At 41.7% G+C, this 16,766-nt stretch overlaps 1 protein-coding gene across 1 annotated transcript in view; it reads left to right on the plus strand.

Annotated features, from left to right (window-relative positions):
* Positions 1-1,888: 1,888 nt before the first annotated feature.
* TSC22D2 (TSC22 domain family, member 2) overlaps positions 1,889-16,766 on the plus strand; it is a 62,994-nt gene continuing 48,116 nt past the window's right edge. Inside the window, exon 1 of the mRNA XM_006876372.1 lies at positions 1,889-3,761. Coding sequence (XP_006876434.1) covers positions 2,014-3,761 — 1,748 coding nt within the window. The 5' untranslated portion in view covers positions 1,889-2,013. The remainder of the gene's footprint in view (positions 3,762-16,766) is intronic.

Consider the following 16,766-nt stretch of genomic DNA (forward strand, 5'->3'; position numbering starts at 1 on the left):
GACTAGACAGCACTTTGATAAATCAAAATCCAAGATTTCTCCCTCTTTATTCCCCATTTTCTGTTCAAAATAATGACCTTATTTTTCTTTTCCAAAAAGTAGCTAAAAAAAATGGTAAAATAGCCAGTACTTTTCACAGCTATTCTCTGTATTGGGATAGCAAAGAGTGCTCCGACTAGTCATTCATGTCCCAATCCAAATCATACATTACTCAGCATCCAACTAAGCGTTTTAGAATAAACAAAAGGAGAACTCTAACAATTTAGTGCAGTAAATTCAACATTTATGAAGCCCATAAGCTGATTTCATGCTGAAAGTAAAAACAATCTCAAGAGTTTAAATGAACTCTCCAATGTTGGAATCAGCAAATTCAAGAAAATTAGAATATGTTGGTAACCCCTAACCTTTTCTTTAAACTGACCTCACCCTGGGCAAGTAACCATTCCCTGATGCCATTGTTGGAGAGAAAACTTCTGGCTGAGAGATCGTTTTTCTGACTCAATTTGGCTTGCATTTGTTAATCATCCCCATTTCTCTCAACATTACAGTCAACTCTTCTGACTATAGTGTCAACATTTATCTTCAGGAAAGACTTAAATGATTCAATTTCTCCAGCCGTCTTTTTCTTTATCCCCACTAAATCCCAACCCCCATTCCTATCGCCCTTGTTTCACTGAGATTTTGCTCAGTATTAGACACCACATGACCTCCAATCTTTCAGTGTCTCGGAACACACCGATATAAATTTTTAAAAAGTAGATTAGCTTCTCAAAGACTTGGAATTTAAAATAGCTTCAGCTCTTCAACACTTGCAGGGTTTTCACCACAAAATGTAAATTAAAAAATTTTTTTAAATAAAGAAACCGCTCCCCTTTCTAACCTTTGGCCCCGCCCACCGCCTCCCCCCCTCAGGCTTCCACGCGAAACTCTGCAGGAAACCGGAGGGGGCGGGGCGATGACATCACGACGTCGTGCGTCACGGAACGGCGGCGGCTGCGGCGCCGGCGGTGGCTGCGGCAGCGGCGGCATTTTAGTCGGCAGCGGCGGCGGCAGCGGGGCTGCTGCTCTTCCCAGCATCCTTGGCGCGGCCATTTCGGCCCCATCTTGGCCGAGGGGAGGGAGCTGCAGCCGCCGCTTCAGCAGTTTGAATTTCAGTTTCTCCAGGGTTTGCGAACTGAGCACACCGAGGAGAAGCCGAAGAAGACACCGCCGCTACCTCACATAACCGGAGCGCCTCCACTCGCTGACCAGCGGTCCGCCGCCGCCCCTCTAGAGCCTAGAGGGAAGGCCGAGACTGCCGCCACCCGCCCGCGGGGGTGGCTCCCCCTCTGAGGGGAGGACCGAGCCGGCTTTCCCCTCCGGAGCGGGTTTCCGCCTGAGACGGTCGACATGTCTCTGGGGCTGAGCTCCGGCTAGAGCCGGGGAAGGAGGACCGCCTGCCTGCGGATCTTTAGTCAACCCCAGCCGGCGGCTCCGGACGACTGAATTAGGAATCCCCGGCTTTGGACTCGCCACACCTCCCCCTTCTCTCCTCAGCGTCGGAGAGCTAGGAGCTGACGCCGGCACCGGCCTGAGGAGCCCGAGCGGGGCAGCACCGCCCCTCACGCCGCCTCCTCCCCCCTCCGCCCTCCCACTCCCACCCCCAGCCAAGGCCTGCTGACCGCGCTGAGCGCCGAGCTGGACTGACCGCGGCGGCCGGGAGACGCGGGAGGAAGCAGCCAGCCAGTCTTTGGGATCGCACTCTCGCCGCCACAGAGGGGATTGGATTGAGACACCGCGGCTGCGGGAGGTGCAAAGGAAGGAGGAGCCGCCGCGGGAGTGTGACGGGGAGGAGGATGCCTCAGCGAGCGGCCGGCGCCGGGATCAGACCGTGACTGTTAGAGCGGCGGGCCGAAGACCCCTGCGCGGACACGGACTTTGTCTTCAGGGGCTGGTGCTTTGCCCTTCCCGGTTTCCGGCGGGATTCCAGAAGAGCCGGCGTGTGCCTCTCGGCCTTCCAACCTTTCTCTCACAATGTCCAAGATGCCGGCCAAGAAGAAAAGCTGCTTCCAGATCACCAGTGTCACCACGGCCCAGGTGGCCACTAGCATCACCGAGGACACCGAGAGTCTGGATGACCCGGACGAGTCCCGTACAGAAGACGTTTCCTCCGAGATATTCGACGTTTCCCGGACCACGGATTACGGCCCTGAGGAGGTCTGCGAGCGCAGCTCCTCCGAAGAAACGCTCAACAATGTTGGGGACGCAGAGACGCCGGGGACCGTCTCTCCAAACCTCCTTTTGGATGGGCAGCTGGCGGCCGCCGCTGCTGCTCCCACCAACGGAGGAGCAGCCGTTTCGGCCCGCAACGTGGCTGGGGCTCTGGCCAGTACCCTGGCGGGAGCTGTCCCAACAGCTCCCGCCTCGGGGGCATCGAGCGGCCCCTCTGCCGCGGGCATGTCTGCCGGGCCTGGGACCGCCGCTCCAGCGCAGCCTCCCACCACCTGTAGTTCCCGTTTTCGCGTGATCAAGCTGGACCACGGGAGCGGGGAGCCGTACCGGCGCGGCCGGTGGACGTGTATGGAATACTATGAGCGCGATTCCGACAGCAGCGTCTTGACCCGGTCCGGGGATTGCATTCGACACAGCAGTACTTTTGAGCAGACTACGGATCGGGACAGCGGCCTGGGCGCCACCGGGGGGTCAGTGGTGGTAGTGGTGGCCGCCGTGCAGGGGGCGCATGGGCCCGACTCGGGCACTGACAGCTCCTTGACTGCTGTGTCACAGCTACCCCCGTCGGAGAAAATGAGCCAGCCCCAGCCACCGAGTTTTGGTATTGGGCCGCCGCCACCCGTAGGTGGGGCTGTGGCTCCGAGCGTAGCGCCACTGCCGCCGTTCCCCGGGGCTGCTGGCGGGCCGCCGCAAATGCTGGCCACTCCGCTGCCCAGCCAGCTCCAGGCGGTGGGACCCGGCATCGCGCCGCATGGGCCCAATGGACAGGCACTGCAGCAGACAAACGTAACCCTGGCGCCACCCGGCAGCTCCGCGGCGCCGCAGCCCCAGCAGTTCGCGTACCCCCAGCCACCTCTGGCGCCGGCGCATTTGCTGCCCAGCCAGCCTTCTGGCCCGAGTGACTACCTGCAGCAGCACGTGGCCGGCCTGCCGCCGCCCTCATCCACCAGTGCCGGCCCCCCTACGGCGGCCAGCCTGCAGCTGGGCGCCACTTCCCAGGCCAGTGAAGCCGGGGCCTCGGGAGGCGCGGGGACGCCCGGCCTGGGCCTTCCCGGGGTGACACAGCTCCCTCCTGGGCTTCCGCCTCAGATGGGCGGCGGATCTCACGCCGCGGTACCCGGAGTTCCCAACGTGCCTGCAGCCGTGCCCGCTCCCAGCGTGCCTAGTGTGTCTGCCACTTCTGTTACTATGCCAAATGTACCAGCGCCGTTGGGCCCCCCGCAGCTGCCCGGTGGTAGGAGCGCCAGCGTCGTCGCGCACGTCGGATTGCCTTCGGCGCCTGGCGCCCCCAGCGCCCCAACGAGTCTACCGCAAGCCGACCCCAGCCAGTTTCAGACTCAGACCCAGCCTTTAGTCGGGCAAGTGGACGATACTAGAAGAAAATCTGAACCCCTACCTCAACCACCACTTTCTCTCATTGCTGAAAACAAGCCTGTTGTGAAGCCGCCTGTTGCAGATGCTCTGGCCAACCCTCTCCAGTTAACACCTATGAACAGTCTCACCACCTCTGTGTTCAGCATAGCGATTCCTGTCGATGGGGATGAAGACAGGTATGGAAGTCTTTATTTTAAAGAATTTGCTAGAAATGTTTGGTCAAGCATTCATTTAGATTGGGATTAGACTTCAGGAGATTTTCTTTTCTAATTTCAGTTTCTTAGCATTCGTAAATTTAAATTTTATTTTGTGTTTAAAAGTTGATTGAAACTGCAAGAGATCAGTTTGGGATTGGCTACTCAAGAAGAGTAGTAAAAATTACCTTGTCTCAGTTGTTTAAAAAAATTAAGAGTAGGGGTACCACATTGCTTATTCAAATGCGTGGTTTTAAGCTTAATACTCAGATTTTAGCGATATTAGCTAGTAGGTTATGCGCCACATGATTGATTCTTTTCTAGATGCCAATCACACAGCAACCCTGATGGCATTTTTGTCAGTGTAAATTTCAAGGCTGAGATATGAAATTATTTAGAAAAGTTTCCCGTTGTGGAAAGCCCAAAGAAGTCCTAGTGGAAAAAGATCCATAAAAGAATCTTTTCCAGTGTATCTGGAAAGGCTGAGAGAGAATGATGAAATGTCAAATCCAGCTTTGAATTGTATTACTTCCTTAAGCCGTTTAGTAATCGGGAGTATAAAGTCAAAAGGCTTCACAGTGACCAAGATAATGCGGCTTGTTTGTTTGTTTTTTTAAGTAAAAAAGTATATTGGGCAGATGTTCACATCGTCCCTTTTTCTCTTGAGATCGGAAAGGGAGGTATAAAGTAGATTCTTAAGGGTAGTAAAAGCTGTAATTAGATTTAACGTAATTTTATAGTCAAAAAGTGTAAATGTCAATAATCCGCTCCCTATATTTAAGGGATGCTCTGAGTGGTTTCAGTGAAAATTGGTGAATTGTCACATCAGTTTCACAACCAGTTGATGTTTGATTATGGTTTAATGAGGATTTTTAGTGATTTTTCAGGAAATGTCACAAGAAAATTTGCAAATTTTTCAAACTTAAGTTGTTGGCAAAGCTTTACAATTACTTTTTAACTGACAAATTTTCAAGTTCATGACATTTATTTGCTGGGGTGTCTGTTTTGAGAGGTTGATTTTAGATGTGGTGAAAGGTCAAAGCTATTTTTATGGATTTCTAGAATAATTGATACGTAGACACATACAATGAGATGTTACAGCTTTTTCTGTTTCCTCAGAGTTCTTTCACATGCTTTACTTTCTGTTTCTAATTAGCTTTGGATTTTTGTTATATACTTCTGGTGGTTTGAAAAATGCTCACTGACATAGTTATCTTCTCTGCTTTTTGTAATTCAGAGCTCATCTTTTTTTATAGGTGACTTGCTTGTGGGGAGTCTTCCATGTAAGAACTGTTAGAGAATGCCAGGAGTACATGAATGAATTTAGCTAGCTAGTCATTGAGAAATTTTATGTGTATGGTACTACCAAAAAGAAACTAATTCCATCAGCTGCTCAGAAAATCCTTCATTCATTCCCCTTTTAGTTGCTTTATTTTTCACTCTTCACCCACAAATGCACATCCAAACTGTAGATTTAAGTTACCATTGGTAATATCCGTAAACATCTTCCCTTTGCTAGCTTCCAGAAGCCAAATTTTTTTAATGCTAAATAGCCATTTGCTTACTTCATTGCTTCTGTAAAATACCACCTCCAGCCCAATCTCTCATCTAGAAAAGATGGCTAGTTTGAACTATAGATACTACTGTATCAGTGTTCATAATGCAATTGTTATCCCAGGGCAGGGGTTTTGATGTGTGTGCAGTTCCTTGACCCTCCTCCCCAGTCTTTTAAAATATGCATCTTATATGAAATGTGCTTTCCTAATTTTGTTACTATATTTGCTGGTTTTTAAATTCTCAGTCTAGTTTCTAAGATGTAATCTTACGCATTTGACTCGTCATTGGATCAACACTCCTGGTGAAGGAATAAATCCATTAAATAGAAATAGTCTTTTTTTTTTTTTTTTGGTAATGGAAAACCTTTGTAAAAGAAAAGTGCATTTTAAAGTTTTATGCTTGTAATGAAAAAAAAAAACCAAAAAAAACCCCCACAGTTTTTCCAGGCTTGTTTAGCTAGAGATGAATACTTTTGAGAAGACAGAACTATCTAATTAAAAATCTTTATTTTAATATAATAGTTTGGGTTGCCTTCTCAAATTAAAGCCTACATAGGGTTTTATATACAGTCATTCAAATACAAACTGAGGTGAGAGATCTTACAGAATTCTGGCATAAACTTTGTAAGTAGTTTAAATTTCAGATTCTAAGGCAATGTTTATAAATAATGTATTTGTTTCTTAAAACGTTTTTAAAGTAAGAAATCAGTGAAAATAATATGCATGAGAAAGAAGGAACAAAAATGGGAGATTTACAAAAAAGTATTGAGGTTGTTGAAGTTGATTTAGAAAACCTTCTATCTTGGGGGTTTGCTTCCATTATATATACTCATTTTTGAAACCAGTACCATTAAAGAACCAGGCCTTATATTTATAGATCTAAGTGATAATGTTGTTGTGAAGTGCCATGAAGTTGGTTCCTACCCAGAGCCACCCTGTACAGGGTTTCCAAGGAGCAGCAGCTGGTGAGCTTGAACTGCCGACCTTGCAGTTCAAGCAGGTTTGCACATTAACCCACAGCGCCACACTATGATACCTCTAAAAAGGGCTCATGGTTGTATGATACAGAGTAAGAAAATGTCTTAAAGTTCTCAGTTCACATTGCTATTGACCCTATCTCATTAGGGACTATAATGTTTATATGATATCATTCTAGCCATTCATAATAGAAAATGTCTTATGTTCAGTCCTTACGACTCATCACATTGATTTTGTGTAAACCGGATAATGTAATGATGGTTGGAAGTAGTTTTTTTTTAAAAAAATGTGTAGTCACAAATGACATTACAAAATTTGTTAAATTACTTACACATTTAACACACTCCTTTTCTGTTAATGGGGGAGGTGCACAATATCGCTGGCCTTTTGGAAAAGGAGCAGAGTACAGATCATTTTCCATAGATAGCTGACCAATGTGAACTCTGTAGCCTGCATTCCAGGAACTCTAATGAATGGCTGCAATTGTGAACTGTCAGTTGCTGCTGGAATACTGTAGAAAACCTTATTGTAAGGATCCGGTGGTGGTGGTGGTGGTGTGCTGTAGCGTAGACTCGTACTTGTTAAAGGATCCCTTAGAGGCACATATTTTTATATGTTGTTAATGGTTTTATTTGTGTCGTTTGTTAATGACTACTGATAAAGTATTATAAATTATTAACGTTAAGTTGTATGTCTTGGTATGTGTTATAAATACATTTTTGCTTCTATGATTCCAGATATCATTTCACACACATACACATATATGTATGTGTGTGTATATTTGTGTGTGTGTGTGTGTAATCCTGATGTGGCTGGGTAGGATAAAGCACTAGAACACAAGGTTTGTTTAAATCCCAAGGTCGGTGGTTCAACTTACCAACTGCTCCTTGGAAACCCTTTACAGGGTCCCTTTGGGTCAGAACCAACTCGACAGCACTTACCAACAACAAATATGTATGTGTATATATATGTACACATATACAGTCACACATACACACACACTCCTGGTGTGGCACTGGACTGTGCACCAGAAGGTCAGCAGTTCAAACCCACCAGCTGCTCTTCAGAAACCCTGTACAAAGTCGCTGTGAGTTCGAACCCATTCAATGGCACATGCAAATGGTGCCAGGAGATAGAAGAAATATCCAATACAGACATTGTTAACTTTTCTGTTGTGGAAGTCTTAGTGTATTTAGTCTTTAGAAATTCAGAAAGCTCCTTATTTGAATCTGTTCTTCTTGGGAGCTTACATTTCTCTATGTATATAGAATTGTGAAGATGGTTTTTACATTTCCAGCTTTATAATTGGAGTCCTGGTGTGGTGATGTGGTTAATGCGCTGGACTGCAGGGTCGATTTGAACCACAAGGTTGGCGGTTCAAGTTCACCAGCTGCTCCTCGGAAACCCTATACAGTGTCGCTATGAGTCAGAACCAACTAAATGGCACTTAACAACAACAGCTTTATTATTAATCTAGATCGCACGCTACCCACCATCTTTGATAATATACTAGTAATGAGAATTCTGATAGCACTAATTTGGAAATAGTAAACCATTTAACTGGATATATGGGTCTGGTACTTAGTAGTTTAGAATGGAGATTAGCCTTTTACTGCACCCAAAGAGATTGGAAGCAGTCATAGTCTCTAGTGTCCTTTAATAACCAAGAACAACCCTACCTATCAGATGGTAAAGAAACCAAATTGAATTGCTTTCCTAACAGAGAAATGGTTAATAAAATGTAGTTAAAAAAAAGAGAGGAGGGTATATAAAAGGACTTTCCTAAAGCTCCAGATGGTGGGAAAGGGATGGGGGTGGAGGGTACCAGATAGCCACACAGAAGAAAACATAGTGAAATGACATGAAATGTGACCTCAGAACACTTCTTAATAGAACAATGGTCTATTCCTTCTTTTAATTGTTTTAGACTGATAGATTTCCTTTCTTGGACAGATATTATTTATTATTTAATTGTATTACTCTTTTAAAATGTTGCTATGATGAGGAAGGCAGACTTTATAAAAGCAGACCTGTATGGTTAAACGTAGCTTCTTTAAAGGAGAAAATCCTAACAGTTGATAGTATTTAAGGGGAATGTACAACAAAACATAATTTTAGAATAAATGCCTAAAGCTTATGATTTTCTTCATAATAAACTAGTGGACTTAATGATTTGAGGCAGTTATTTTATATCATATACTTTGAGTCATTTGTATAATACAGGTTTTTTCCCACAGTACTTTTTGAGTATATCAAATTACTTAATATTTGCTGTTTTTTTAATCTGGCATTGCTTAGGGCAAAAAATAGGAACTCCCCCATAAAGATTACAACCTATCTCCCTCCATACAGATTAGGACCACATACTAATTTGTAATATTCCTAGTACATCGCTCTATAACTTTTCCAAGGAGCTCTGGTAGCATACTGGTTACGAATCAAAATATTTTTTAATATTGGTGTTGTTGCTAAGTGCTGTTAAGTAGGTTCCGACTCACAGCAACCCAGTATAGGGTTTCCAAGAAGCAGCTGGTGGGTTTAAACTACCAACCTTGTATTTCACAGTCCTGTGCTAATCCTACAGTGCCACACTAGGAGTCCATACTTTGATTTGTATGCTACAGATTTGGTGCTATTGAATGGCTGTTTTATATCTCAAATTAATGTACATATGGTTTCTGGTCTTAAATTTGAGTGAATTAAATTTCAGCTGTGCTGTTCCAGATTGCTTGCTTACCTTTCAGGTTTAAAGTCCCAAAGTAGACTTTCATATTTAGTTTTACTTTCCTTTAATAAATCTGTGTTGTTGTTGTTTAAGGTACTTTCATCCATTAAGATGTACTTTACGTGTGATGGCTAACTGAAAATTCTATACATCATTGAATTAATAGTTTTATTAGTGTTCACCTAGAATGTGCTATGGTAAAAGTCTTGCTGATTTGCAGTAATCAAACAAGTAGACCAAACAAGTGAAGTATGTATGTTAAATTACTTAAAGATTTTTTTCCTAATAAGCTTTCACTAAATTTGACTATAAAGTATTGCTAGAATATTACAGACTACCACTCATCAGCCAGTTTGTCGCACTGTGGTGGGTTGCATGTTGCTGTGATGCTGGAAGCTATGTCAATTGTATTTTGAATGCTGGCAGGGTCACCCATGGTGGACAGATTTCAGCTGAGCTTCTAGACTAAGATAGTCTAGGAAGAAGGAGAGGTAGACTACTGAATGTTTAGCCACTGAAAAATTAATGAAAAGCAGTGGAACACTGTCAGATAGCACCAGAATATGGCACATGACTGGGCAGTGTTTCATTCTGGTGTACATAGGGTTGCTATGTGTCAGAACCAACTCAGTGTCACTTAACAACAACAGAATATTACAGAAGAGAGACTTTGTACCAACTGTAAATAATGCTAGTATTTTTCAATGCTACCTTGTAATATTTTAGGCTTTGTCTCTTCATTGTCTACATAAGTTGTTTAATATGAGAATAATTAATTATAAAAGCAGTGTTAAATTTTGCATTTAAATTTGTATTATCAATTATAAGAATGACACATAGTTGAGTTTGAACATGCCTGAGCAGAAATCCAGTTGTGGTACGTACATACTTAGGCTAGACCCGAGCTAATTGCTTAGCTTTCTGCTAAGCCTTTTGCTTCCCCATATGAAAAATGGGGATAATGCCTCTCTTTTATAATTTGAGAGGATTAAATGAAATATACAAGTGATTTTAAACAATTCATAATATAAGGCAATTCAGTAGCAGCCATACACCACAGAAACTTTAGTATTTCAGTGTCTAGACGACTCTTTCAGATTACTTGTTGTTGTTACGTGCTGTGGGGTTGGTTCCGACTCAGAGCAACTCTGCATAGGGTTTCTGAGGCTGTAAATGTTTACTGCAGCAGAAAGCCTCATCTTTCTCCCGTGGAACAGCTGGTAGTTTTGAACGGCTGGCCGTGAGGTTAGCATTCCGATTAGTAACCACTATGCTACCAGAGCTCCTTGGAAATGGGTACAAATCACACCATGTCTACTATTTTGATCTGAAAGGAATACTTTATATGATAAAGTATAAATTGTATGACTTGGATGTGGTTAGGAAAAAGGAGTTGTCATTTCAGGCCAATTGATTATAGTAAGAAGTACAGCAAAACATGGTTTAGTAACAAAAAGGAAGAAAATGCTCAGTATTTTTAAAGATGAAATAATTTTTTAAAAAATTCAAGAGGATTCTATAGGCAAAATGGAGCCCTGGTGTGGCGCTGTGGGTTAGTGCATCAGACTGCAAAATCGTTTGAACTGCAAGGTCAGTGGTTCAAGCTTACCAGCTGCTCCTTGGAAACCCTATACAGGGTTGCTATGGGTCAGAATCAACTCAATGGCACTTAACAACAACAACAAACCTTGAAGAGGAGTCCTGGTATGGTGCTGCGGGTTCATGCGCCAGACTGCAAAGCCATTTGAACTATAAGGTTGGTGGTTCAAGCTCACCACCTACTCCTCAGAAACCCTGTACAGGGTTGCTATGGGTCGGAATCAACTCAATGGCACTTAACAACAACAACAACCCCTGGAGAAGGATATCATGTTTGGTAAGGCAGAGGGTCAGCGAAAAAGAGGAAGGTTTCAGAAAGATGGACTGGCAGAGTGGCAGCATCCATGGACTCAAGCGTGTCAACAATAGTGAGGTTAGCCCAGGATCAGGCAGTGTTTTGTTCTGTTGAGCATAGGGTCGCTATGAGTCGGTACCGACTCAATGGTACCTAACAACAGAAACAATTGACTCTTCTACTACTTAGCTTTCTTTGGTCAAATCTTTTTAGTTCTATCATTTTAACTCATTGGAAAAATTAGAATTTGAGACTTGGTCAGATTATAAGGTTTTTTCTAGCTTTGTGTATATGAGTTCATACATATAGACATGCTTCATTTCGTGAGTGAGCCACTAGCTTAAACACTCCTGTTCTCAGACCCCTTTTCATGCCACCAGAATATTAAGTGACAGAAAATTAAGTTTTCAAATATTAAATAAGTTGAATGCTTACGAAAATATTTCAAATTACAGTGTATCCGCCATTCAACTTTCTTTGTGCTCTCTTGAGTGGTTAATGCGGAAATAAACTATTTCTGCCACCTAACATCTCAAGCTATGTAAAAACGGTTATCACATATATACTGTTTGGTAGGTTGGTGATAGAGTAAATAGAAGGTGTTGATAAGAATATTTGGGACATCAAGTCAGATTGGGATAGAATAGTCATTAGACTGTCTTTTTCCATATAAAAATTCATTTATTCTCTTGCATAGATAATGTGTTTATAAAGTTAAAAATATACAAAAAAGAAAACAGAAAAATTCCTCCATCACCTCTACCTTTCAGTTGCCCGTTTCTTTCTATAGAAACAGTCCGTTGCTACTTGTGCATTCTTCAGAAACTAACTCCTGAACTGAGTCTGGTAGGGTCATTTAGTAGGTCACTGATAAGAAAAAAGGGAATGGTTTTTCATGCAGAGGGAGACAGCAGCTTGTGTGACTGTCAGATTTGGTAAATGATATAATTAATTTGATAGAAACCAGAGTGAAGGACTTAGTAAGGAATTTAGATTTTATTGTAAGTTTGTGACTGCATTTAAATATGTTTTCTGAAGCTTTTATTATGAAAGTAATAAACTCACTCCTCACTTATACTGTGGTTAGTTTCTATAGTCCATGCTGTCATGTGAAAATAGGCATTGCACAAAAATGGAGTATGACCATATCAGTTCACAAAATGGAAGGATGAACTGCATCATTACATAACTACTAGATCACTGAGAATTATGGCCCACCAAGTGACATAGCCTCACACCCAGCATTTCTTCCAGATCTATGCCATTAGTGCAAAAAAAAGTCAGGTAGTAATATTGTTTACTATTATTATAAATGTGAAATGTCAGATAATGAGCAGTTGATAAGTGAGGAGTAGGTGTATGTATCTTGGAATCATTTCTTTACCCTTTTCAGTGATTCTTGTATTTTCACTCAGATTTTGTGATAGAGTTGTGTATAGGGTATATCTAGGGGAATGCAGAATCCAAAAGTCAAAATTTCAGTACGGTGGAATGTAATAGTTTGGAATGTGCTAAGTATACTGGTGTGGTGCTGTGGAATAAAGCACTGGACTGCAAAGTCAGTTTGTACCACAAGGTTGGTGGCTCAAACTCACCAGCCACTCCTTGGAAACCCTACAGAACTGACTCGATGGCACTTAACAACAACAATTGTGGTGTACCTAATTCTAAGTTTGACTGTTAAGTTTCCATAACTTAATAGTATGTTTGCCTTAATATTACCTTATATTATCTTGGTGATGAGATTTTTCGAACTTGTTGAGATACTCAACCAAAAACTGATTTTTATACAGCGTAATTTGGAAACTAATCCCATATTGGGGTTCTGATGTGGCACTATAGGATAAGCACTGGACTGCCCATCTCAAGGTTGGTGATTCAAACCCACTAGCTGCTCCTTGGAAACTATATGGGATTGCTATGAGTTAGAACCAACTTGATGTCACTTAGCAACAACAATCCTATATTAAACATACAAACTAGACTTAATTTTGTCAGACTGTGTTTATATAATATCATTTGATCTTTTCAACAATGTGTAAGCAATGTGTTTTCCTCTTTTTCTATAGATTAAGGAAACTAAAGCTCTCATAGTTTGAGTCACACAGCTATTAAGTAGCAAAGCATAGATTAAAATTTAAGCTTTCTATGTCCAATGCCAGCACTCTTGGATATTCCCAGAGTTAGTTAAAAGTTTTATTTTATTGCTTGACAAATAATAGACTGGGAGAAAGGAAACACTACTACAGCCACTGATCTGCTGTATTGTAATCCTTAAAAGGTATTTTAAATAATTTAAATTCCCAGATAATAATGTTAGAGTTGAGTAGCTTGTTGATCCTTTGTTTTTTGTATTACCTAATTTCTATTTAGAAATCACTGACTTTGGTTTTAGTATAGATAAGAGTAGGGTGGTCACTTGAGTTCAGGGCTCATGTACTTCAAAACTTACTTCCACCATTTTTGTAACATAGATTTGTGTGTGTGTGTGTGTGTGTGTGTGTGTGTGCGCGCGCGCGCGCGCGTGTGTGTGTGTTTGCATTTTCTTTCCCTGGTATACTTAATGACCCTACAAAGTGTTTTGCAAGTACATATAGGTCACATGCTTTGAGCCACTTTCTGATGTATACTACTTTCAGATACTGGGAAATTTACATGATCAGCTAGTTAGTACATAAGTCAAGGAAAGAAAAAAATGTGTTGTTCATTGATTTTGAAAAATACCTACCAATAGAAAAATCACATTTTCATTTATTGGGCCAAAATAAATTTGAAATAAAACCCACCTCCGTCTTCCTAAGAAATGCTTTATTGGTTCTACAATTATAAAAGGTTGATGTCTTCAGGTTTCATGCACTGTAACCTTGAAGTGATCCTTATAGGATTTTCCCTCAGTTCTGAAATTTTTTTTTTCCGATTGTTTTGCCATTCCCAAACAGAATCCTTTGATGATAGTCTTTTTCAGTACAAGCGGAAATAAAAAATGTCATTACTAGGATTCCATACATGGCATGAGTTGATTCTAAACAAAACATGTTTAAACTTGTCTCTGTGATTGATGGCCACAGACAGATTCTCTAACACATGTATCTTAGTCTCATTAAAGTGCCTTCAAAAACAGATCTGATTAAAACAGTGGTTTCTAGGAGGATCTGTTGGGCCAGTTAATTTCAGGGCTTCAGAGTCAGCTCAGAAGGTTATGGCGAGTGTTTTTTAAGAGCCCAAAGGAGTCATAGTGATAGGATTTTCCAAAGGGCACAGTATAATTATAGGTATGGTGCTGTGGGTAAATGCGCCAGACTGCAAAGCCATTTGAACTGCAAGGTTGGTGGTTCAAGCTCACCAGCCGCTATTTGGAAACCCTATCCAGGGTTGCGATGGGTTGGGATTGACTCGACGGCACTTCACAACAACAAATTAGGAAGAAGATTTAGAAAATTAATGAGAAAAAGTCAGAAAAAATGCAATGAGGATTTTTCCCCCCCATCAGGATAATGCACCTGTTCATTATTTGAGGGTGAAAAGAACTGTCCTAAGATAATTTTATTGGGAAACCTTACCCCACTCACCCTTCAGCCTTGATATATGGTGCCCCTTTAAACTTCTTTTTGTTCCTAAAATGCAAAAAAGTCATTTAAAAGGAATAGGCTTTGAGTCTCTAGAGAATGTCAAGAGTGTTGTTTTGAGGTGGTGTAACTTGAAGAATGCAGAGTTCTTCAGAAAAGGGTTAGACAGATGGAAACACAGCCTTCAAACATGTATAAACCTGGATATGGAGGATATATTAAACAATAGCTCCACATTTTGGTTTTTTTATTGAACAGTGGTTAATCTTTTCCTGTGAATCAGTATTTTGAGGCGAATTCTTGTTAACTGTTTTCTGAAAATCCCTCAGCTTATTGATACCTCAGTTGTAGTATTACAGAAACCAAAAATTTCATATTTTTAAGATTGTTAATCTAAATTTTAGTTCTTTTTAGTCCTTAGAATTTCGACTATTTAATTTTTATTAGTACATAGGTATTATATATCTATATGGGTTTTTCATTTTGGATATATGTGGAAAAAGTGATTACTTATTACTGCCATCTTTAGAACCTAAGTATTTGTTCTCACATGTTCTACAGGCTTTAGATTTCTGTATGTTGTTGTTATGTGCCGTCGACTCCTGTAGGGTTTCTGAGGAGCAGCTGGTGGGCTTGAACTGCTGACCTTGTGATTTGCAGTCCAGTGCTGATTCTACAGCACCACAATAGGTTCTTGTATGTTGCTGTTGAGTCAATTCTCACTTATAGTGACCCTGTTGTACAAGGTTCCCAAGGAGTGGCTGGTAAGTTTGAACCTCCGACCTTGTGATTCCTGAATGTTGTCGTTAAATGCCATTGAGTCCCTTCTGACCCATAGCGAGCCTGTATAGGTTTTCTGAGGAGCAGCTGGTGAGCTTGAACCGCCAACCTTGTGGTTCAAACTGACTTAGCAGTCCAGCTCATTAACCCATAGCACCATACCAGGACTCCTGTATAGCATTAGGCAGATCTGCTGCACAAGGCGTCTTTATAAAGTGTTCAAGAGTAAAAATGTCAGTTTGATGACTAAGGTGCACCTCGCTGAAACCATGGTATTTTCAGTAATCTCATATGCATATGAAAGTTGGACAAGAGTTACAGTTTTGGAGGAGAATATTTAAAGTTCCATGGACTGCCAGAAGAACAAATCTGTGTTGGAAGAAGGCTAGATTTAATCTCTCATACTTTGGTTATATTATCAGAAGGGACTAGTCCCTGGAGAAAGTGGAGGGTCAGCTAAAAAGAGGGAGATCCCCAACGAGATGGATTGGCCACAGTGGTAGCGACAATGGGCTGAAGGGTAGATAGCAGCAATTGTGAGGATGGCGCAGGACCTGGCAGTGTAGAGCTCTGGTAGCATAGTGGTTACAAATCAGGCTGTTAACCTCAAGGTCAGCAGTTGGAAACTACCAGCTGTTCCGCAGCAGAAAGATGAGGCTTTCTGCTCCCGTAAAGATTTGCAGCCTCGTAAACCCTGTGCAGAGTCACTATGAGTTGGAACTGACTCCACGGTACTTAACAACAACACCACATAGGGTCTCTATGAGTTGGAACTGACTCCACGGTACTTAACAACAACACCACATAGGGTCTCTATGAGTTGGAACTGACTGGATGGCACATAGCAACAACAGCATATAGTATTTTACATCACAGGTTGTTTTCACACCCCAAAATTTACTGCTAACTGCAGATGTTCTAGTATTCTTTTTTTACTTCTTTTCTTATGATAAACTTCTCATTATTATATTTCATACTGCAAAAATGCTGGAATTTCATAACTTAAATCTCGTTGACGTTAAAACCAGTTTACTTTGGGTATGAGTTTGATTCAAATTAAATCACATAGATTGGTTTTGCTTTTTCTACATCTGTGAGTCTGAAGTTCTTTTAAATGTCATCCTATTCCATATATTGGTGATACACTTAACTTTAATGAGCTTCTAATTCCAGACTTGCAGATTAACTTCCATGTTAATTCTTTGTTACTCTTGTATTTACTACCTTCTGTAAGTCATCCCAGTTTATTTTAAACCAGAGGTCTTCAAATAGACCTCTGGATGACAAACTGGGTCTTATATGGCCCTGGGCAGGTCTGCATTTAAAAAAATAAATAAATAAATAAGAGTTTTCAGTTGATTAAGTTGATTTTCAGATTTTCATGTGATTTGGCACACTGAAAAAAATGGCTTAACATAGCATGTCAAAAGAGGATGCAAACTGTTAAATCAAAAGTTTCCTACTATCCTGAGCCCCATCCAGAAACTT

The sequence above is a fragment of the Chrysochloris asiatica genome, unplaced genomic scaffold, assembly GCF_000296735.1.
Source record: "Chrysochloris asiatica unplaced genomic scaffold, ChrAsi1.0 scaffold00376, whole genome shotgun sequence".
Lineage (NCBI taxonomy): Eukaryota > Metazoa > Chordata > Mammalia > Afrosoricida > Chrysochloridae > Chrysochloris > Chrysochloris asiatica.